Source organism: Morus notabilis, unplaced genomic scaffold (genome assembly GCF_000414095.1).
Source record: "Morus notabilis unplaced genomic scaffold, ASM41409v2 Scaffold717, whole genome shotgun sequence".
Taxonomy (NCBI): Eukaryota; Viridiplantae; Streptophyta; class Magnoliopsida; order Rosales; family Moraceae; genus Morus; species Morus notabilis.
In genome coordinates this window covers 388138-411942 of record NW_010363083.1, presented here as the reverse complement: position 1 = coordinate 411942, position 23805 = coordinate 388138, and the positions used below count along the sequence as shown (strand labels likewise).

The following is a 23805-nucleotide window of genomic DNA, read 5'->3' as shown; positions in this document are numbered from 1 at the left end:
GTTGACAAAGGAATGGAGAAAGTACACTTGCATCTTCCCTCCATTGTTGGTGTTTTGAAGAACAATAGTGAGGCAAAATTCTTGGATACGGTGGAGTATAAACTACAGCAAGATAAAACTGGTGAGAGGTGACTAGTATACATGATTTGATTGGGATAACCAGCAAACTCTTGCATTCTTATGGGGATAAGTTTTTGGATGAACTTCTTGGATTAGTTGATTTCACTACGGTTCACAATTCAGGTTCCAAACAGAAGTGTGAACTTGGCAAAACATGGAAGTTATCAAGAAGATTTGAAGTAAGTTCTGTTTGTTTCATGGAGCTCACAAAAATCTTTGTTCTTTCCCATGTTGATGTACTATTGCAGTTTTATTTTCTGGTTTTCACCTTGAGGACAAGGTGAATGTTTAGGCGGGGGGGTAATGTTAGGATCCGTTAACTTAGGAACTTGTTTGGTTAGTAGGCTGGTAGAATTAGTAGAAATTAGTGTAAATAAAGGGCTTAGTAGCTCACTAGAGGTATGTTGTGATTTTGAGAGTTTTAGGAGACTGAGATTAGGGAGAGCGGTGCTCTCTCGAATACCACTAAATTAGGAGTCCCCAAAGTACTCGAATTCTCCATTCTATCCTTTACTTTTCCATTTAGTAGTGTTTGGTAGTGTAATTGGAGATTGGCTAGTGGTTTTCAATAAAAGAATTCCCTTATTTCTATCTAATTCCTCGTCAATTTCAGGATTGATATGTGTATGTATGGCTGTTTGGTTGTGGAAAACCTAGGTACCTAACATCATCCTTTTCTTGTAGCTTCAATCTTTCACATACCATATGTCAAGAAGATGATTCTATATAAAAATCTAATTAAGAGATAAAAGATCCAATCAATTAACTCATTGGAGAAAATATCTACAAAGTATCATTCTCAGGGACAATTTCTCTCTTGGTTCCTGAGGAAAAATATATACAAAGTATTGGCATTGTCTGCCCTACAAAATTGTAACAAAGATTGTTATTAGCAATTGTTATCTATTGGTTAATTACAAGGGATTCAAGCGAGCAATAAGATCGATGAAGGCATCTTCTCTGCAGGGAATAGTAAGTCCTCCCATTGGATGATCAAATCCAAATTCTTCTTATGATTGACTTAGCAACTCTTGGAATATAGGCTGGTTGAGAAATGATACAGGGATCACAAACCTCTTCATTTTGCTCTCATCGTCACCAACATAGACTGCTAAATATCCTTTAGGGACATTGGGTACCGGTGAAGCTGCTGGGCTTGCATTTGAGAGGGACCTCTGAAGAAGTTTCTTAGCGTTAACTCCTCGGGGAAATCGGAAACCCATCGCTTTATATGCGAGTAATCTAATTGAGGAAAAAGGAATAAGAAAAACGAGTGTGGAAACAAATTTGAGAAAAAGAGGCCGGACTTGGGATGCTAGTGATCTGAACCTTGTGAATGTGTGTATATAGAAGATAGTTAATAATAATTATGTATGTAGGCCAAAGCATGTAAAATTATTGACATAAAATGAATGGTGAAGACCGAAGAGGCATTTGGATAAGGGTATATTGAGAGAGACACAGGCAGTTGGGCAATCACATGGTGTTGTCCTTTCTACTGTGTCTCTTCAAAAAGCTAAGAAATAAATTCTATGCAATAATTAAATGAAAAATTAGGATGTATAAGTGTAACCCAATTGCACTTTTTTGTACTTTTTTGTTGTCAACACAGCCTCCTCATAAACTTTATTTTATTAAAAAAAAATGGAAAGAAAAAAAGGTAAATTGGTGGGAAAAGCATATTACATCCAAAAAATATATATAAAAATGGATAACAGACATGAGGGCAGGGGAACATATTGCTATGATAACTAATAACATGTAACATGAAAGTTGAATAGTGAGGATTACTGCAATTACAGAACACTTTGAAGATGTTGAATTGCGGGTATAATAATATAAAAATGGATAACAGACATGAGGGGGACATATTGATAAGCTGACCAAGTTCACTGCTTCTGGATATCTCCTTGACTTGTACTGAAGCTTTTTTGAGCGTAGAAATGTGCTCAACACAGTTTTCCAAGCTGCAGCCTCTTTTTTGGTGTCTTGAAGTGGTGGGACCTTATCTGTTTCTCAACATTTCACTTGCTCACTCCACTTCACATGATATAAGGTCATTTTACAGAAACTTTTCGTGTAATAAGCATTTAACCACTGAAGTTTGCTGGTAAAAAAAAAAAAAAAAAGTTTTAAGATTTTACGGTTGTTGAGGAATGGAAATATTTTTGGACACTCAGATTTCTTGTGCATATTAGATCACTTTGATATGAATTATATGATGTAGATTCAAGAGTGAAAAATCATGGAAAGCTCAATCTTTTTTATTTATGTAGTTCATGAATAATTTAGTCTCTAAATTAACAAATTAGAGACTAAAATCCAAACTCAAAGAGACATGTAGTTTGACCAAACTCAAGGATGACTTCATTAAATAACTGGATAACGTATTAACATTATACCACTAATCCCTAGAAATTAAATTAAATTGGTCTTCTTGTAACAACTCTGCCTATGCGTTTGTATAGCTGGTCCCAAGCCCGGGAAAAAGAGGAAGGTTGTGGTAGGTTGACGGCCAGCGTAAAAATAAGTCACTCTTATGGATTTCACTCACATAGAATCTGTTGGGGCGTTCTCTACATGCGACGCGCTATGCCGGGCCCCGGATATAGTGTTAAATAGGCAAGGGGGGTCTTTGCACATTCATGGATGGGTGTGGGGGGTAAAACGAGCCTATGCGCCATGTTGGGCCCCGGATATGGTGAAAAATATGCAAAGGGGATCCTTGCACATTCATGGACGTGTGCAAGGGGCAGAGCTAGCCCATGATAGGAAAATTCATTTAGGTAGTTGGAATGTTGATTCTTTAACTGGAAAATCTATGGAGTTAGTAGATGTTATGATAAGAAGAAGAATTAATATTTTATGCTTACAGGAAATGAAGTGGATAAGAGAGAAAGTAAAGGAGATTGGAAATTTAGGACACAAGTTATGGTATATAGGTTGGGAAAGGAATTGCAATGGAGTTGGTATTCTAGTGGACAAAACTGTGAAGGATGACGTAGTTGAGATTAAGCGAATAGGGGATAGAATTATTTTGCTCAAATTGGTTCTAGGAAATAAGTCCATCTATGTAATTAGTGCTTACGCTCCACAAATAGGATTGGATGTGTAAACTAAAGTCAAGTTCTGGGAAGACATAGATGACTTAGTGTGTCGTATAGGCAATGAGGATAGCATTTTCATTGGAGGAGATTTCAATGGGCATATTGGTAAGGATAGGAAAAACTTCGAAAGGATTCATGGTGGTTTTGGTTTTGGATCTCGAAACGAAGAAGGGAAATCTATTTTAGAATTTACGTTGGGACATGATTTAACATGATTTTATCATAACAAACACATTTTTCAAGAAAAGAGATTCTCACTTGATAACTTTTAAGAATGGAAGGAACTTAAGCCAGATAGATTATTTTCTCACTAGGTATAGAGATCGTTCTTTATGTAAGAATTGTTAAGTAATTTCTGGAGAATTACTAGCCACCCAACATAGGTTAGTGATCTTAGATGTGAGCATTAAGCTTTGCAATAAAAGGATTAAGATAAACCACCTCCCACGAACTCGTTGGTGGCATTTGAAGGGAATAAAGCAATTGGCCTTTAAAGAGAAGTTGTTAGATGAGGCTACTTGGTCATATGTAGGTGATGTAAATAGTATGTAGGATGCCATAGCCAGCTGCCTTAGAAAAGTGGCAAAGGAGGTACTAGGGGAATCTAGAGGTAAAGGCCCCCATGGGAAAGAAACCTGGTAGTGGAGTGAGGAAGTTCAAAAGGCTATTAGGACCAAGAGGGATTTATATAGAGATTTACCAAAGCGTAAGGATGTTAAAACTTTTAATAAGTACAAAAAAGCGAAGAAAGAAGCTAAGCGAGCAATTGGTAAGGCTCGTTCTACTTACATATATGAGGTATATAGGAAACTTGAGACTAGAGAAGGAGAGAAGGATATATATAAACTAGCTAAGATAAGAAAAAGGAAGTGTCATGACCTAAATCAAGTGAGGTGTGTTAAGGATGATACGGATCAAGTTCTGACAAGAGATAAAGACATTAAGGAAAGGTGGAGGAGTTACTTTGAGAAGCTTTATAATGATGATCATGCGATAGAGTTTGACAATCTTAGGTCACAAGGAGAACCTAATGTGATGTATACAAGAGAAATCAGAGTCTCAGAAGTTAAAACTGCACTACGGAAGATGAAAAAGGGGAAGGCATGTGGGCTAGATGATATTCCAATAGAGGTTTGGATGGTGTTAGGAGATGTTGGAATTGTGTGGCTCACTAAGCTTTTAATGAGATACTAAAGAAGAAGCATATGCCTGATGCATGGAGGAAAAATATTCTTGTCCCCATCTTCAAGAATAAAGGAGATGTGATGAATTGTAACAATTATAAAGGCATAAAGTTAATATGCCACATTATGAAACTTTAGGAGAGAGTTATCGAAAGGAGATTAAGGGCCAGAACTACTCTCAATTATAGGGGCATAAAGTTAATATGTCATACTATGAAACTTTGGGAGAGAGTTATCGAAAGGGGATTAAGGGCCACAACTACCATCTCAAGTAACCAATTTGGCTTCATGCTAGGCAGATCAACCACGGAAATCATTTTTCTTCTTAGGATGCTGATGGAAAGGTACAAAGAAGCCAAGACGGACCTACATATGGTCTTTATAGTTTTAGAAAAGGCATATGATAGGGTGCCGAGTGAAGTTTTATGGTGGGTACTAAAAACGAGAGGAGTGCATACGAGGTATATTAAGGTAATTAAGGACATGTATGATGGGATGGTCACGAGTGTGAGAACTGCTGGAGGCTACATGACAGAGTTCCCCATTCGGATCAGCCTTCATCAAGGATCTGCTCTTAGTCCTTATTTTTTCACCATCGTGATGGATGAGCTGACAAGAGAAATCCAATATAGCGTTCCTTGGTGTATGCTTTTTGCAGATGATATAGTTTTAGTTGATGAACATAAGGAAGGAGTTAACCATAAGTTAGAACTGTGGAGACAGACTCTTGAGACGAAGGGATTTAAGTTAAGTAGGATGAAAACTAAATACATGCATTGTAGGTTTAGTAACTCAAGTAATCAGAGTGATGAAATTTCTTTAGATGGTGTGGAGATTGGGGCTTCTAGGAAGTTTAGGTACCTTGGGTCTATAGTACAGTACGAAAGAGATATAGAAGAGGATATTCAACATAGGATTAAGGCATGGTGGGTTAAGTGGAAGAATGCTACGGGAGTTTTATGTGACGGAAAGATGCCTATTAAGTTGAAAGGAAAGTTCTATAGGACTGTAATCCGCCCAGCTATGTTATATGGTAGTGAATGTTGGGCCATTAAGAGACAACATATATCTAAGATGAGTGTGGCAAAAATGCGTATGTTAAGATGGATGAATGGCCATACGAGAATAGATCGCATAAGGAATGGAGTTATTCATAGTAAAATAGGTGTAGCACCAATAGAAGATAAGGTGCTCGAAGGCCGCTTGAGGTGGTTCGGGCATGTCCAACGTAGACCGCTAGAAGCACCAGTTCGTGCTTGGGAGGACATTCTTATACCTAATACTAGGAGAGGGAGGGGTAGACCAAAAATTATGTGGACTGAAGTCGTTAGGAAAGACATTTTAGATCTAGGCCTTCAGGAAAGTATAATTTCGAACAGAGCCCTGTGAAAAAGTGAAATCCATATAACCGACCCCAATTAAGTTAGGATTAAGGCTTGTTGTTGTTGTTGCTGTGGTGGTCTTCTTGTAACTGATTTTATTTTTCCATTTATTCCCATGCATTGTTGACGGTGTGAATAATATTCATTGACTTCTCTTAACGTTGTGTATATAATCTATATCTGCAGGAACAAGTTTTTTTATTGTGGGAGAGATTATGTGGTTCTTTGCTGAAAATCTTTGGTTTCAAGTGGGGTCCTTTGTAAGTTGTTCTCCTGGTATGGTTAGACAGATCATGATATATGTATGCCTCAATCATAACCAACTTTCCAATATGTATGAGTTGGAAGACAAAGCCATGTGAAGTTTCAAATCCTTATGTCTCTTCCAAATTGAATATCTACCCAATTGCCTCCACAACCACTTCTTTCAAAGCTTTAGATGATTTCGAAAAGACCCATTCATTTATATAAAAGGGCACATAACCATACCTCTGCATCAAGTAATCACATTCTCTACTCGCAAAAGTTATTTGAGAATTCTAGTCTCTCAACTCCCTCTAAAGCAAAAACATAGGTAAATCAACATGGCATTTGGACTGCGTGGTATTGTTAAGGGTAAGAAAGCTCTTCGCCGGACACTTTCTGGACTTAAAGAAGCAACACTGAAGTCTACAACTGTCCCAAAAGGCTACTTTGTGGTGTATGTTGGAGAGAACGAGAAGAAGCGCTACGTAGTACCTGTGTCCTACCTTAATGAGCTTGCATTTCAAGAGTTGCTTAGCATGGCAGAGGAAGAGTTCGGGTATGAGCATCCGATAGGTGGACTCACAATTCCCTGCAGAGAAGACATCTTCGTTGATCTGACTTCTCGATTTTGAATAGATTCTAATTTGTACCACTAACAAGGACCAAGAGAGACAATTTTGTAGATTATGCACTTCAAATCGTTTACCTACTGGAGAAAGTTGTAAACTAGAATTTGCTAATTTGATTCTACATCTTCACCTGATATTCAACTTGTCAGATCCTAAGATTATTGTCTTTTGGCTTCATTTGCTATTTGATTTCCCTTGCTACAATCTTCTATTAATCAATTAACGTCTTTGTTCATGGAAACACCAATGGCCATTATTTAGTGACTACTGAGAATCAAATTTTCTGTCTAGTTTTAATTACTATTCTATATAATGTTTAACCAATCAGATTATGTGACATAATGTGATTGATCATTAGACATTGTTTTAGAAATTACAAATTAAACCAGGGTTCTTAATCCCTAAATATCTCAAGAATGAGCAACAGAGATCTTGAAATCAATTGTATTATTAGTGGAAGTCAGTTGGGAAACCTCCTTTATTAAGCTTCACTACTGCCCAATGAGAACTCCCAGGACTAAGGATGAAAATATTAATATCGGTAGAAATATCGGTACTCCAATTTTATGAAAATACCAAAATGATCAAACGCTTGTCAGATCACGCACTACAATTTCTCTGATTCAGCTAAAATTCTGGCCGAATTACGCGATCCAATGATATATAGATACACTAGTTTTTTTTTTTTTTTTTAAAAAAGAAACTGGAAAACTTAATTGAAATTTAAAGGGAAAAGGAAAGAATACAAGGGCAAGAGGAAGAGGTTTCCTCAAAAAGTAAGCCAAGAAAAAACAAAACCAAACAACAAAAAGTACGAAGCTATAAAAAAGGTGTCCAATTCCTAACAAAATCTGAAAAATTCGCCGACCGAACTCTTTATCTCTATAAACTCATAACAATACCCAATATTTCATTTTATACCATCCAACAAGACTATTTCCCCACAATTTTCATAAACTCTGATTCCTCTCAAACCAAATACCCCAAAAAATAGCTAAAATAGTAATCCTCCATCAAATTTTGTCCCTACAACTGCGACTAGATGGTGGACAGAACCTGAACAACTCTGCACAGCTTCTAGGAATTGCCCAAAGCAGTCCAAATTCCTTCAAAAGAAGAGACCAAATATGGTGAGAAAAAGAACAATGCACAAAGAAATGATTCGCTGACTCTCATCCTTTTTGCACATCACACACCAGCCAGGAGACAATGAAATGAAAGGGCTTCGCCGCTGCAACAAATCATGAGGGTTGATCAAGAAGCCAGGAAGAAGCCCACGTGCTTTACACGTGCGAGTAAAAGGGAATAAAGAAAGAGGAGAAACGAAAGAACCAATTCCCAACAAGATAATTATGGAAATGACCGAAATTTACATTAGGACACATTTTTGAGAATTTTTGATAGCATCAACATTAAAAGATACATAAATAAACAAGTTTTATATAAAAATTTCATACATATTACATTTTTTATTACCAAAAGAAAGTTTTATGAGCAGCAAACATGGTTAAGATCCCATATTGATTCAAACAATATTGGTATTATGACAAGTTATTTAAATAATGTCGAATGTAGTTATTAACGTGTTACATGAAGGTTTGTTGATCCCATCCTGCTGCATTTTAATGAATTAGAAACTGTGAATTCTCCTAATCGTTTGTCTGAGATGGTGGTGGTATGTTATGATCAGGATAATTAAAAATTTCATATCTATCATAGTTTCTAAAATTATGATTATATGAATAATGAACGTTAAGAGTCTCGTTGGAATAGCTGCAATAATTGGAACCCAAATTTATCGATTGTAAACTCGATATTTGCATTCTTGATATTCCTCACTCTCCTTGTAAGATGACAAAAGAAATAATGCAAAAAAATATATATTATAAAGCAAATTTAAAAAGAAAAAACAAAAAAAAAAACCTTTAAAATTTTCGTTTCCGAAATCACCTTAATTACCCTGATATCTTATACCAATTACTCTATATGCAAACTGATATCGACATTTTGACCAATATTTACTTATATTTCTAATATTTTCTCAATATTTTACCGATATCGATATTATAGTGGAAAAAATTTTCGGACCCTCAAAAATCTGAAATTTAAATCGAAATTTTAGAAATTTCCACAAAATTTTCGTCCATACCCAGGACCAAAACAAGTAATATGTCCCAAAGCCTTTAATAACAAAATCCTTTCATAATAATGAAAAAGATAAGCGACCAAAATAAGTACGTAAAAACAAGACGATGTCATAAAAGAGGAAAGAAAGAACCTGCAAAGAACCAGTTGCTCATAATATATTTTTAATCCATTGAGATTGAGAAAAAAAAATTTCCTTATTAATTATTTGATGAAATTTTTTCCCTCGTACACTTTATTAAACCCCCAATTCTCCAATGCAACATTATCACATGCACCATTCTACCATCACTTGCAGTAACCCTAAAAGACAATCTTTGGCCTCGTAATCTTTCCCATGTCTGCCAATTTTGTTCCCAATTTCTTGTCATTTGTATCCACTTACTATCTTAATTGGAACCCTTAAATAGGTGTGTAAAAAGTAAAATAAGGGGTGTTAATAGACGCACATTTTGCAAAGATAACATGTTTATTGCAAAAATTTTTAGACACGGCAAAAGTCAATCGAGGGGAATATATAGGGTTGAATGGGTGACATACCTTATAATCTAATTATCTCCTTGACTTTTTTTATGACACGTTATTAGGTGGTATTTTTAAAGCCATTATTTGATGTGTTATTACATGGAACCGGAAAGTAACAAAATTAGGAAGTAGGCTTTCTGGTGGGATAGAAAAATAATTGTAAGGAAGGGATAATGATTTTGTAGAGTTTGAAGGATTTGCTTTATGGTAGTTTCCTTTTGCTAGGGATCATAAATTATTATGGGAGACACAATACGTCTATATATATATATATATTGCAAATATTTAGTGATTAAGAAAGAAAGAAAGAAAGAAAGAAAGAAAGAATTAATTAAGAAGAAGATCATTTGACTCACAAATTCCCCATTTAAAAAACAGTGAATATTTACCATACGGGAAGTTTCTAAATTAAAACCATTAGACTTTGTTTTTAGTAATTGAAATGAATTAATTGCTAGCAATGGGAAACCCTACGAAACCAATATATATACATCTTGTGTTCATCATCTTTTGTGTCCCCCCCATAGCTGTTAACTAATGTCTCTTAATTGTGCGAAGGAATGGAGAATTGTTTTTGTTTTGGTGAGGGTAAAGAAAAGAAGATTTCGGAAATAAAAAAGACAGAAAAAGGGGAAAGTTCCAAGGGAAAGATAAAGAGTAAAAATGATGAAAATGAATTCCCTGCCGGATCGACGCATACGAGAGATGATAGAAGAGGTAATATCAAGTTATATAAATTGTGTGTGTATAATATGTTTGCTTAGAGACTTTAGTTTTGCTCGTTCAGAATTTAACCGGTTTTTAGAATGTATAATATAGTGATTAGTGCATGAAAATGCATGCTTTTGATTTATATAATATTAAAATATTTAAGCTTTAATTAAACAATTCCACTATTTTTATTCATAATATTTTTAATTGGAATTTGTCTAGTTTTTGCTTAATTATTTACAGATAAAAAGCAATGTAAAAAGCTACACAAAAATAAGCCATGAAAGCCATGTTTTCAACCACTCAGAGCCAAGCCTTTCAGCCGAGCCGTACAAGCCGATCAGAGAGAGGGAGAGCCGCGCCGAGCTAGCTGAGCCGGCCAAGTTGCATCAGCACCGTGGGTCCCACCGCCCAGCTTTCCCACGTTTTCACACTTTTCCTCGCGTGCATCACCCGCACCGCCTGGCCATTAGAGCGCGTCCCATTCACGTGCGATCATTAGCGCGTCCATCCCGTTCTCGCGTGGGTCCTGCGCTGCTCAAGCCAGCCAGCGTTTCTCCTCTGCGCACGACAACTGTCTCCCTCACTGCCCAGCGCCAGCTCCTTCCGCCCACTCCGCGCGTGACACGTGGCAGATATGTTCCTTTCCTCCAACCAAGCTTCGACACGTGCCCCTTTTGTGCTAAATCTGAATTTTTTCCCCAAAAATCAAAACAAATTATCAGATTTCTTCCTCAAATCAAATATATGATTTCTCCTAATTTATGTGTAATTTTATTTTGTTTCCTTTTCTTTTGTAATTTTCTATTTTTATTATTTATTTCCTTATTTGATAGGTAACCTCTGAACACTATAAATAGAGGGGTTAGCCTAAGGTTTTTGTAAGTTTTGAATATTCAGTTTTCTGTCGTCTTGCTGTCAGTCTCATATTTTCTTTCTAGAACTTGTGAGAATGTTTTGCAAGTTAGGCTAGAGTTCTCTTGGTGAGGTTAGAAATGAACTTCTCTTGAGTGACCCAATTTAGGGTTTTGATTCCTTGTGCTGTAAAGTTCAATATCTGAATGAATTAAATCTTATCTATTTTTCTATTACTTTTTAAAATATTGTGTGCCAATTTTTATATAAGTTCAGTCACGCTTTTCTTATGTAATTCTGTCATGCATTGTTTTGTTATTCAAATTATTTTGTAAATTGTCTTTTATTGCAATATTGTCAAATTGATATATTGTCGATTTTAGATAACTTGTAATAATAATATTTCCGGAGTCAACATAGAGATTTAATTTATTCGAGTCGTTTATTTTGTGAATCAAAACTTGAATTAGTGAACGAAACATTAGGGATTCTCGACACCTTACCATTTTTACTATTGAATTTTCTTCATACAAATTTCCTCCTTTCTATTTTATTTGCAACAAAATCTCAAAAACTCTTCTTTTTCTTTAATTCACTTTTCTCTAACGCTCTTATTCTGTTAGTCATTCTTGTTATTTTGTTATCTCTCTGTGGATACGACCACCATTCTGTGCTACAATTGACCGCTTGTGAACATCACTTTTAGACGTTAATCAAATTTTAGCGCCGTTACCGGGGAGGTGCTACTAACAAGACTGATCAGTAGATTTTTGAGCCAAAGAGGTAAGTGCATTTTTATTTATTTATTTTACACAGTTTCTGTTTCTTAATTTATGTGATCTGTTTTTTTTAGCCCGTATTAAAAAAAAAAAAAACTTTTGCTGCAAGTTTAAAAAAAAATAGGTTACCGCAAGTTTCCACGTATTCATCTATACGCCCACGTATTCATCAAGTTTTAAAAACTTTTGTTCTTTTTTTGTTCTTTTTTTTATTCCACCGTCCCTTATTCAAAACCAAAAAAAAAAAAGTTACCTTCTTCATTTTTTTTTTATAGTATTTGTTTTAGCTTTCTTTCGTCTGTTTCTGTGTTCACCCCTTGAACATTTGTTACCTTTTTCATTTTTTTTTATTTCCGGAGTTTTATAGTTCAAAAAAAAAAAATCTCACACTTTTAGGATTTGTTTTTATTGATAATTTTATTTTTCCCTTTTAGTTTTGAAATTGATTGTGATTTGATTTTGTAATCTTTTATTATTTTTTTTATAAATTAGAATTTTATTTTGTTTCCTCATTTGTATATTTTATATTGTTGCCTAATTTAATTTTTCCTTTTATAGTTTCATTAATTCTTAGGATTATAAGTAGGATTGTAATTAATTGACTATTCTTAATCTAGGAATTTCATAATTTGGTAGATTTAGGCTTTTGACTTTAGGAATAGTTTCCATTAATTAGATTACATTTCATAATTTACTCAATAAAATTTAATAATTGATTTTGAGAATAATTGTGTGGTTACGTGAAAAGTATAATCTGAGGGAGTTATGTCTAGGAAAGTTGGTACTTAAGTGGGCCTCACACCACCAATCTTTCCTGAGAACGTTGCTTTATCTAGGAGACTATTCATTGAGCCAAGAGCTATAGTCTTTCCTGGGAGCACTCTCGGCGGTTACGATTTACGTTGCTATATAATTATTTTCTTTTGTTTTGATTAAAAATTAACACAAAAAAAAATTAAAAAAAACTAAAAATTAAAAAAACCGCTTTGGGTGAATGCATCGGTATAGAGATGAGCTAGGGAGATTCGCTCAACGTCCAGACCTAGAAACCCCTAGTGAAATTCTATCCGACTTGTCTTCTACGCCTCCGTCTTCACACTCATCGTTGGAATTCGCATTTGAAAATCTATTCGCAATGGCACAACACGAGGAAGTTTAGCAGAGGACGTTGCAAGATTACCTGCACCCAACGCGTACGGCCACCCCATCTTGCATCATGTTCCCACCGAATGCACCACTTACGGATTTCAAGCCGGATATGATTGCACTTCTCCCAACCTTTCATGGGTTAGAGAACGAGAACCCCTATGTACACATCCGGGAGTTTGAAGAGGTGGTGGCCACCTTTCACAGCCGTGCTGAGGCTGCAAACACCGTTAGATTGAAGTTTTTCCCTTTCTCTCTGAAGGACAAGACCAAAAGCTGGCTGTATTCTCTTAGGCCCAAGTCTATTGGTACGTGGGAAGAAATGATGACGACATTTTTCAACAAGTATTTCCCACACCATAAGACTAATAATTTGAAACGACAGATCTCGAATTTCACTCAGAAAGAAAATGAAACTCTCTATCAAGCTTGGGAGCGTTTTAAGGATCTGTTAAATCTATGTCCCCACCATGGATATGAAAGTTGGCGCCTCGTAAGCTATTTCTGCGATGGACTCACAATCTGAGAGCGCCAATTTGTGGAGATGATGTGCAATGGGGATTTTCTCCAAAAGGATCCTGACGAAGCTATCGAGTACCTGAATGAGTTAGCTGAGAAAGCTCATACTTGGACTGGACCGAGTGCTACTGAGAGCACCAGTAGGTCTCGACTAGTTAGAGTTTATCAATTAAGGGAAGAAGACAACCTCAAGGCCCAAGTTGAAGCTTTGACGAAGCAAATCGAAGCCCTTAAAAGTAAAGATAGTAAAGGACCCCACATGGTGGCAAGGAGAGATGCACATGAGCCATGTTTCGTTTGTGGTGGAATGGGCCATCTGGCTCAAGATTGTCTCACTTTTGGTGAAATGAGAGGGGTATACGAGGAGCAGTGCAATGTATTGGGCATATACAATAAGCCTTATGGACCTTTCTCAAACACATATAATGATAGCTGGAAACACCACCTAAACTTCAGTTGGAGAGATCCAACCCAACATGCACAATCATCTGGAGGCCAATAGAAATCAGAGCAACAATCTCAACCACCAAGGGCATATTTTGCGCCTCAGAATAACATCCAGCCAGAAGGGAATTCTCTAGAGGATACCCTAAAAGCTTTTATGGATGCGTAAAATAAGACGAATCAAAGAGTTGATTCAATGCTCACGCAGCTGGTGGAAGAGAACAAGGAAATAAAAAGTCAGATCACAAAGCTGACAGAAGCTTTAACCGTTCAGGAGCGCGGTAGATTTCCATCACAAGCCCAATCCAATTTGAGAGGACAACACATGGCTCAAACTTCCAACAATGAAGGTCAAAATATCAAGGAAGTTAACGCCATCTCTACTCGAAGTGCTATGAATTTTGACACGCCATCAACAAGTACAACCACTTCGAGTAATGAAGAATCGGCTCAGGACAAAGAAGAGCCAACTAAAATTCCGGTAAAGGTGCCTTTTCCCCAAGCTCTCCGACCTGCTGGGAAAGTGCCGAAAAATCAAAGTGAGATCCTGGAGCACTTGACACAATTGAAGAGCGATCTTCCCTTACTACACGTGATCAAGCAAGTGCCGGCCTACGCCAAGGTTATCAAGGATCTGTGCACCATAAAGAGAAAGCACCACGTCAAGAAGACTGCATTCTTGACAAAAGAAGTGAGCGCGGTGATTGAACAGAAAACACCGCCGAAGTATAAGGATCTAGGTTGTCCTACCATTTCTTGCCAGATCGGGACACATGAATTCGACCAAGCATTACTAGACCTAGGATCGAGCGTGAACCTCATGCCTTATTCGGTCTACTCGCAATTGGGTCTTGGAGAGATTAAGCCCACATCTATAGTTCTGCAACTGGCCGGTAGATCCATTAAGAGACCACGGGGAATAGTAGAAGACGTTTTGTTACAAATCGACAAGTTTTATTACCCCATGGACTTTCTTGTCTTGGATACACAATCCGTGGTGAATATGGAGTCATCCATTCCCATCATTCTAGGAAGACCTTTCCTTGCCACAGCAAACGCACTTATCAATTGTAGGAATGGTCTCATGAAGATATCTCTCGGGAATATGACCCTTGAGGTGAATATTTTTCATATTCAAAAGCAACCACGTGATGACAAAAAATGTCACCAAACATTTATGATCGACACACTTGTCGAGGAGGAGGTTCTGCCGCAAAGTAACTCTGAAGATCTTGAAAATCTCCTCCAAAATTCTGAATCTGAGAGTTCCGATCCTTGTGAGGTGGCTACCATTTCTACCATTTTCAAAGAATCACAAGACAGAGGAACCAAGTTTGGGCCACCATGTTTTCAGGAGCTCCCAATAGAAGGAGAAAAACTGAAATCATCCACCGAGGAGGCTCCAAAAGTCAAGCTAGCCCAACCACCTGAGGGCTTAAAAGATGCATTCTTGGGAGATGAAGACACATTCCCAGTCATCATCTCATCTAAAATCGATCCATTGCAAGAACAACGATTGATTGACATACTGAAAGAGCGCAATTCTAGGATTAAGGTAAAAATGAAAGCGGCTCATGATAAGCAGATCCTAAGGAAGAATTTCGAGCCGAATCAACGGGTTCATCTCTATGATTCCTGTTTGCATCTCCACCCCGGTAAGTTGAGGTCGCGGTGGACTGGCCCGTTCATAGTAAAACGCATTTTTCCCAATGGTGCTGTCGAGGTTGAGGACCCGACTGATGGGAGAATCCTCAAAGTAAATGGCCAGCGTCTGAAAAATTACTTAGAGCAGGTGAACCAGGTTGAAGAGATCATTCTCGACGACCCCGTTTACCAGCCCTGAGTAGTTTGCTCACATCTCCTGTATCATATTTTCATTTTCTATTTTCTTCGTTTCTTTTTACATTTTTTATGTGTGTTTTTGGAGAATCATATCAGGAAGCTCAAGTTGTGCTTATATGTGGAATGCTCATCATCCAGGTGTCTTCTTTCTCTATATTTCCATAATTTTTGACATTGAGGACACTGTCTGATTTTGGTTGGGGGTGGTGAGCATATTCATGCGTAAGAGTGATTTTTGTCATGTCGATATTTGGGTGAAAATTTTTGTGAAGTTATCTGAGTATGATTCAAAATGTTTGGTTTGGGTCAATTTTCGTTGTCTCGGTTACTAAGAAATGACTTCCAGAGTTTCTTTTTACACGTGCTAAACCTTGTGGTAAGATGGATGTTAATGCATGTCAGCTGAGAAAATTCCCAAGTTTAAGTGCTTGATTTTTGTGAGTTAAGAGAGTTGAGAAAACGACTTTTGAACCTTCATTGATCTTTTGAGCTGGTAAAATCACTATTAGAACATCATTACATGGTTAGTGGTATGCTTGGTGCATATGCTTGAGGGATGGATTTTGGGTTAGATAGGAATGATCTTATGTAATAGAGCCTCATTTGTTATTTAAAAAAAAAAAAAAAAAACAATAGAGATAAATAAATGAAGAAAATTATTCCTCCTAAAAAAATAAATTTCTTTTTTTTTTAAGAAATTATCAAAGATATTAATAATTTTTTGTTCATAATTGATACCTGTTGAGTTCTCAAAATCGTTACGTACAAATTTATGTTATTTCAAGGAGATTTTTTTTATACAAGAAGACATTGAACTCGTAACCCTCTACCTAAACCTTCCAGTGCAACCCGGAAAAGAGGACTTAGGCTTTTTAAGGGGATTTATGTCTATTTTCTTTTGACTTCAGTAATTTGTTGGTCGATATTTTAAATACTGAATAAAATTATTTTAATGTTTGACATTTTTTTTAAGGCTGAGTGTGTGATTAGTATTTTTGTAACATATTTTTGTCCTTAAAAATAATTTAATTAATTGATAATTTAGTAATAAAAAATTTTGATTAAAATAGGTGTGTAAAAAGTAGAATGAACGGTGTTAATAGATCACCCATGTGTTACAAAAATAATGTTTATTGCAAAAATTTTTAAACGTGACAAAAGTCAATAGACGGGAACCGGGTTGAATGAGGGACATTCACATACCTTACCATCTACTATGGTGTAAAGATTGGAATTTGGAAATTAAGAATTATTCTAAATATCACATAGATTCCTTCGTTACTACTCCGGAGGAGTTCTTTGGAGGTTTTCGGGATTCTACGGCCATCCGGAGAAGGCTCAGAAACACAATTCTTGGGAATTATTGTGCCGACTAAGGAGTTTATTTACCCACCCTCCCTTGGCTAAGGAGTTTACACAATTCTTGGTGATTTCAATGAGATACTCCGCTTATCTGAGAAGAATTACTGGAGTCTGATGCTATAAATATGGTTCGAGTGATCCATCTGTCAGAGTTAAGATAATTGGTGACATTCGCTTAAGTATTTCTCAAGCTTCTTGTGGTTCAATTTGTTACATTTTCCATTTAGGGAATTTTGTAGCCCACATGTTAGCTGTTTATGTTTTTTTTCTAGTTTATCTGATGTGGTCTGGCTTGACTTTAGCCCTAGATTTGTCAGTTGTTTTGTTCTCGTTGATTTAGCATCTGGTAATTAATAAAACAAGCCTTTTTCCTTTTATAAAAAAAAACCTATCGTTGACTTTTTTAAATGACACGTTAATAGGTGGAATTTTGAAAGCCACTCTTTGATGTGTTATTACATGGAACTGGAAGAAGGAATAATGATTTTGTAGTGTTTGAAGGATTTGCTTTATGGCAGTTTCCCTTTGCTAGGGATCGTAAATTATTATGGGAGACATCGCTTTTGTACGTCTATATATTGAAAATATATAGTGAATCTGAAAAAGAAAAGGAAGGAAAGAATAAATTAATTAATAAAAAGTCATTTGACTCACAAATTACCTATTTAAAAAACAGTGATTATTTACCATACGGGAAGTTTCTAAATTAAAACCATTAGACTTTGTTTTTTAGTAATTGAAATGAATTAATTGCTAGCAACGGGAAACCCTAAGAAAGCATTATATATACATCTTGTGTTCATCATCTTTTGTGTCCGCCCATAGCTGTTAACTAATTTCTCTTAATTGTGCGAAGGAATGGAGAATTGTTTTTGCTTTGGTGAGGGTAAAGGAAAGAAGATTTCGGAAACAAAAAAGACAGAAAAAGGGGAAAGTTCTAAGGGCAAGGGTAAAGATGATGAAAGAGAATTCCCGCCGGATCGACACATACGAGAGATGATAGAGGAGGTAATATCAAGTCATGCATATAGATTGTGTGTGTATAATATGTTCGCTTAAAGACTTTAGTTTTGCTCATTCAGTTTAACCGATTTTTAAATTGTATAATATAGTATTATTAGTTAATTTTGGGATTAATTTTTTAAGTTGCATGTCTTTTAAAATTTTCAAACACACGTATGTTTTTTAGAATGTATAATATATTATTAGTAGTTAATTTTTTGATTAATTTTCTAATGTAAGTTCTCCTTTTCTTTTTTTTTTTTTAAATAAAAGATGGAATTGAATTTACTCTTAGAAAAAAGGAATCCAGATATAATCACGCATAAATAAGTTGTTTTAGGAGGAATAGTTTTCTTCATGTATTTATCTCTTTTTTCATTTTCACTTTATTTTGTTCAAAAGAAAAAATTATTTATACATATTTACCTCATATGTTTTCCACAGATTGATAAAATCAACGGGAAAGCGGGGAACGGATCCAAATGATCAACAACTGAAGTCACATTTTTGAGCGACCGGCCCTTTATAAGCAGCATAATTCTTTATATTATTGCTCTTTAATTTTTCCTTTCAGAAGCTACTTCTCTTTGTTAATTTATAGTTTCGTAATTCATAATGTAGTAGTTTTATGCTATTAATTAAGTGCCGAGTTAGCACTTATTCAATATGGAGACTTAAGAGTGTTTTGGATTTCGACTTTTTACTTTTTATTTTTAGTACTATATGATAATTATTTTTACTTTTTATTTTTACTTAAGAGTGCTAGGGATCTTTTTATTTTTACTTTTTACTTTTCTTAATGTAGTAGTGTTAATATATGATAATTATTTATTAATTTTGAATTTCTAATCAGGTTTGTTTAAGAAAAAATCTAAATATTTCATCAATAATAACTACAAACAAAGTATGGAATTATTTTAAAATAGAGAAAATAATGAATTGATGTTTAAACTGTAATTTATTTAATCATATGGCGTGGTAATTTTATGCACACAAGATTTAAAATAAATATTCTATATTAATTAGAGTGATATGTGAGAAAATAAAAGAGAAGATTTTAAAAGAGAAACCAATTTCAGAATCCCGATGAAAGAAAGAAACAAAAAAAATGATAATAGAATTTATGACAATCTTATTGAGTTCTATTCACCAAATTAATATTTTTAAAATTTTAAGTGATATGAAAAGAATAAAAAAAGAAACACATAAGAACAAAATAGGGAGATCATATTTTTGAATAACAAAAAGATAACTCTCATTTATGTATATAGTTCAAAAAAGTAATTAAAAGGAAATGTCATTCATATATAGCGAAAAAATCAATTACTCCATAAACTATAAACTAAATCCAAAATCTAAAACAAAACCACAAACCATAACAAAAATACCAAAATCAATTAACCGAATAGCAAAATATTAACTCACAAAATCCAAACCCACAAACACCGGGGGTTGAAGAATGGTAAGGCAGCAAAATGGGAGGGTGACGGCGGCCAGAATAAGGGGCGTCAACGGCGAGGAAAAACTCCATTTTTTGGTTTTTTTCACAATATTTTTTGGTACAAATGAAGGATTTGGAGAGAGAATGAAGTATTTAAGCTTTTTTCAGAGGGTATGTGGCGATTTTGGACAGAGAGGAAGGAAGAAAATGCGAGAGCTCACCAGAAAAAATGGCAGAAGGAAGTTTGCGATTGTGCTTATATATGCCATTTTTTGCGACGACATATTGTCGTCACAAAAGAAAAATTAAATTGTTGTCACATTTGTAAGAAAAACGACGCCGTTTTTCTTCACCTTATTAATATTTTTGAGAATATTCTTGAGGAATATACTCGCGCTCATTTTTTGTGACGACTTTGTTAAGATGTCGTCACAAATAAGTTTAAGGAAACCACCAAAGTTTCCGCCATTTTTTTGAGGAAAATTAATTTCCCACTTATTTGCAACGACATTATTAAAAATGTCGTCGCAAAAAATAGTCATGCTTGATAGAATTTTCTGGAACCCTTTTTTGTGAGGCCACGTCTCGTCGCAAAAACAGTCGTTCTTAAAAGAATTTTCTGGAACCATTTTTTACGACGACTTTTCAATATGTCATCGCAAAAAATAAACACTATCTGGAACCTTTAGTGGGAAACCGCTAAATTTTCCGCCTCTTTTTGGCCACCTCACTGCCAGCTGTACGTATCCATATTTACGACGACATGTCGTCGCAAATAATGGACAAAGTGGCGCCAAAATTGTTGGCGCCAGATTGATTTTGGCACCGTTAACTATTAGCGACGACATGTCATTGCGAATAATTTGCCACATGTTAGCGACGACATGTCGTCACGAATATTGAAATTTTATGCAACGACATGTCCTCGCTAATAGTGAATGCGACGGCAAGTCGTTCAAAAAATTTGATTTCTTTTTGGCGACGACATGTCGTCGCTAATATTGTAATTTTAGCAACGATGTTTGTTGTCGCTAATAACCCTTTTTGTTGTAGTATATTTAGGGGAATGTATGGTTACGTTTTAAAAATCAAGGGGTAAACTGTGATAATGGTTATAATTTAGTGAGAATTTTTGTATAAATGAATAAATATGTATAAAGGAATTTTTCTTTTGAAAAAAAAAAGTGAAAATGAAAAAAAAACAATAGAGATAAATAAATGAAGAAAATTATTCCTCCTAAAACAATAAATTTCTTTTTTTTAAAAGAAATTATCAAAGATATTAATAATTTTTTGTTCATAATTGATACCTGTTGAGTTCTCAAAATCGTTACGTACAAATTTATGTTATTTCAAGGAGATTTTTTTTATACAAGAAGACATTGAACTCGTAACCCTCTACCTAAACCTTCCAGTGCAACCCGGAAAAGAGGACTTAGGCTTTTTAAGGGGATTTATGTCTATTTTCTTTTGACTTCAGTAATTTGTTGGTCGATATTTTAAATACTGAATAAAATTATTTTAATGTTTGACATTTTTTTTAAGGCTGAGTGTGTGATTAGTATTTTTGTAACATATTTTTGTCCTTAAAAATAATTTAATTAATTGATAATTTAGTAATAAAAAATTTTGATTAAAATAGGTGTGTAAAAAGTAGAATGAACGGTGTTAATAGATCACCCATGTGTTACAAAAATAATGTTTATTGCAAAAATTTTTAAACGTGACAAAAGTCAATAGACGGGAACCGGGTTGAATGAGGGACATTCACATACCTTACCATCTACTATGGTGTAAAGATTGGAATTTGGAAATTAAGAATTATTCTAAATATCACATAGATTCCTTCGTTACTACTCCGGAGGAGTTCTTTGGAGGTTTTCGGGATTCTACGGCCATCCGGAGAAGGCTCAGAAACACAATTCTTGGGAATTATTGTGCCGACTAAGGAGTTTATTTACCCACCCTCCCTTGGCTAAGGAGTTTACACAATTCTTGGTGATTTCAATGAGATACTCCGCTTATCTGAGAAGAATTACTGGAGTCTGATGCTATAAATATGGTTCGAGTGATCCATCTGTCAGAGTTAAGATAATTGGTGACATTCGCTTAAGTATTTCTCAAGCTTCTTGTGGTTCAATTTGTTACATTTTCCATTTAGGGAATTTTGTAGCCCACATGTTAGCTGTTTATGTTTTTTTTCTAGTTTATCTGATGTGGTCTGGCTTGACTTTAGCCCTAGATTTGTCAGTTGTTTTGTTCTCGTTGATTTAGCATCTGGTAATTAATAAAACAAGCCTTTTTCCTTTTATAAAAAAAAACCTATCGTTGACTTTTTTAAATGACACGTTAATAGGTGGAATTTTGAAAGCCACTCTTTGATGTGTTATTACATGGAACTGGAAGAAGGAATAATGATTTTGTAGTGTTTGAAGGATTTGCTTTATGGCAGTTTCCCTTTGCTAGGGATCGTAAATTATTATGGGAGACATCGCTTTTGTACGTCTATATATTGAAAATATATAGTGAATCTGAAAAAGAAAAGGAAGGAAAGAATAAATTAATTAATAAAAAGTCATTTGACTCACAAATTACCTATTTAAAAAACAGTGATTATTTACCATACGGGAAGTTTCTAAATTAAAACCATTAGACTTTGTTTTTTAGTAATTGAAATGAATTAATTGCTAGCAACGGGAAACCCTAAGAAAGCATTATATATACATCTTGTGTTCATCATCTTTTGTGTCCGCCCATAGCTGTTAACTAATTTCTCTTAATTGTGCGAAGGAATGGAGAATTGTTTTTGCTTTGGTGAGGGTAAAGGAAAGAAGATTTCGGAAACAAAAAAGACAGAAAAAGGGGAAAGTTCTAAGGGCAAATTTTCAAACACATGACAAACAAAAACTTTCATTGCTCTCTTCATTAGATTAATATTATAACTTCATTTTCTTTTATGATGTTTGCTTAATTTAATCATATGGATTACCTAACACAATCGTTACTCATATGTATGCATTTTTTAATAAAGTTCTTTAACTAAGCACATAATTCTGCTACAAATTTGGACAGTGTTATTATGCAATGGACATTCTTACTTTTTTTAGATAGGAAGCCATATGAACATTCTACTAACCCTGATATTGGTCTATTAATCTGCTTAATTTCTTTGCTAATTAGTCTGATGTAATTTCTCCTTTTCTTTTTTTTTTAAAATAAAAGATGGAATTGAATTTACAACCTCTCTTAGAAAAAAGGAATCCAGATATAATTACGCATAAATAAGTTGTTTTAGGAGGAATAATTTTCTTCATGTATTTATCTCTTTTTTCATTTTCACTTTATTTTGTTCAAAAGAAAAAATTCTTTATACATATTTACCTCATATGTTTCCACAGATTGATAAAATCAACAGGAAAGCGGGGAACGGATCCAAATGATCAACAACTGAAGTCACATTTTTGAGCGACCGGCCCTTTATAAGCAGCATAATTCTTCATATTATTGCTCTTTAATGCTACTTCTCTTTGTTAATTTATAGTTTCGTAATTCATAATGTAGTAGTTTTATGCTATTAATTAAGTGCCGAGTTAGCACTTATTCAATATGGAGACTTAAGAGTGTTTTGGATTTCGACTTTTTACTTTTTATTTTTAGTACTATATGATAATTATTTTTACTTTTTATTTTTACTTAAGAGTGCTAGGGATCTTTTTATTTTTACTTTTTACTTTTCTTAACGTAGTAGTTTTAATATATGATAATTATTTATTAATTTTGAACTTGTAATCAGGTTTATTTAAGAAAAAATCTAAATATTTCATCAATAATAACTACAAACAAAGTATGGAATTATTTTAAAATAGAGAAACTAATGAATTGATGTTTAAACTGTAATTTATTTAATCATATGGCGTGGTAATTTTATGCACAAAAGATTTAAAATAAATATTCTATATTAATTAGAGTGATATGTGAGAAAATAAAAGAGAAGATTTTAAAAGAGAAACCAATTTCAGAATCCCGATGAAAGAAAGAAACAAAAAAAATGATAATAGAATTTATGACAATCTTATTGAGTTCTATTCACCAAATTAATATTTTTAAAACTTTAAGTGATATGAAAAGAATAAAAAAGGAAACACATAAGAACAAAATAGAGAGATCATATTTTTGAATAATAAAAAGATAACTCTCATTTATATATATAGTTAAAAAAATTAATTAAAAGGAAATGCTATTCATATATATAGCTAAAAAAATCAATTACTCTATACTATATTACATATATAAAAAAGTTTTTTTTGGTGAATTATATAAAAAAAGAAATAGTTTGACATATATGAAAGTGAAGAAGAAGAAGACA

At 34.5% G+C, this 23805-nt stretch overlaps 2 protein-coding genes, 1 non-coding gene and 1 pseudogene across 3 annotated transcripts; 2 read left to right on the top strand and 2 right to left on the bottom strand.

Annotated features, from left to right (window-relative positions):
• Positions 1 to 940: 940 nt before the first annotated feature.
• On the bottom strand, positions 941 to 1457 carry LOC21398572 (annotated as a pseudogene).
• A 4867-nt stretch (positions 1458 to 6324) lies between these two features.
• LOC21398571 (auxin-responsive protein SAUR20) lies at positions 6325 to 6671 on the top strand. Its single transcript, XM_010103584.2, has one exon. It carries the CDS (start codon positions 6378 to 6380, stop codon positions 6669 to 6671), a length of 294 nt encoding a protein of 97 aa, XP_010101886.1. The 5' UTR covers positions 6325 to 6377.
• Positions 6672 to 13199: 6528 nt separating this feature from the next.
• LOC112092626 lies at positions 13200 to 13306 on the bottom strand. The gene has a single exon (XR_002902669.1). It is a non-coding gene; the product is annotated as a small nucleolar RNA R71 (small nucleolar RNA).
• A 682-nt stretch (positions 13307 to 13988) lies between these two features.
• Positions 13989 to 15635, top strand: LOC112092621. Its single transcript, XM_024169196.1, has one exon. The coding sequence runs from the start codon at positions 13989 to 13991 to the stop codon at positions 15633 to 15635; it is 1647 nt and encodes a 548-aa protein (XP_024024964.1).
• The last annotated feature ends 8170 nt before the right edge of the window (positions 15636 to 23805 follow it).

Excerpts from the sequence above, each read along its gene's own strand:
- LOC21398571 (XM_010103584.2), top strand. The coding sequence starts at position 6,378 with ATGGCATTTGGACTGCGTGGTATTGTTAAGGGTAAGAAAGCTCTTCGC.
- LOC112092621 (XM_024169196.1), top strand. The coding sequence starts at position 13,989 with ATGCTCACGCAGCTGGTGGAAGAGAACAAGGAAATAAAAAGTCAGATC.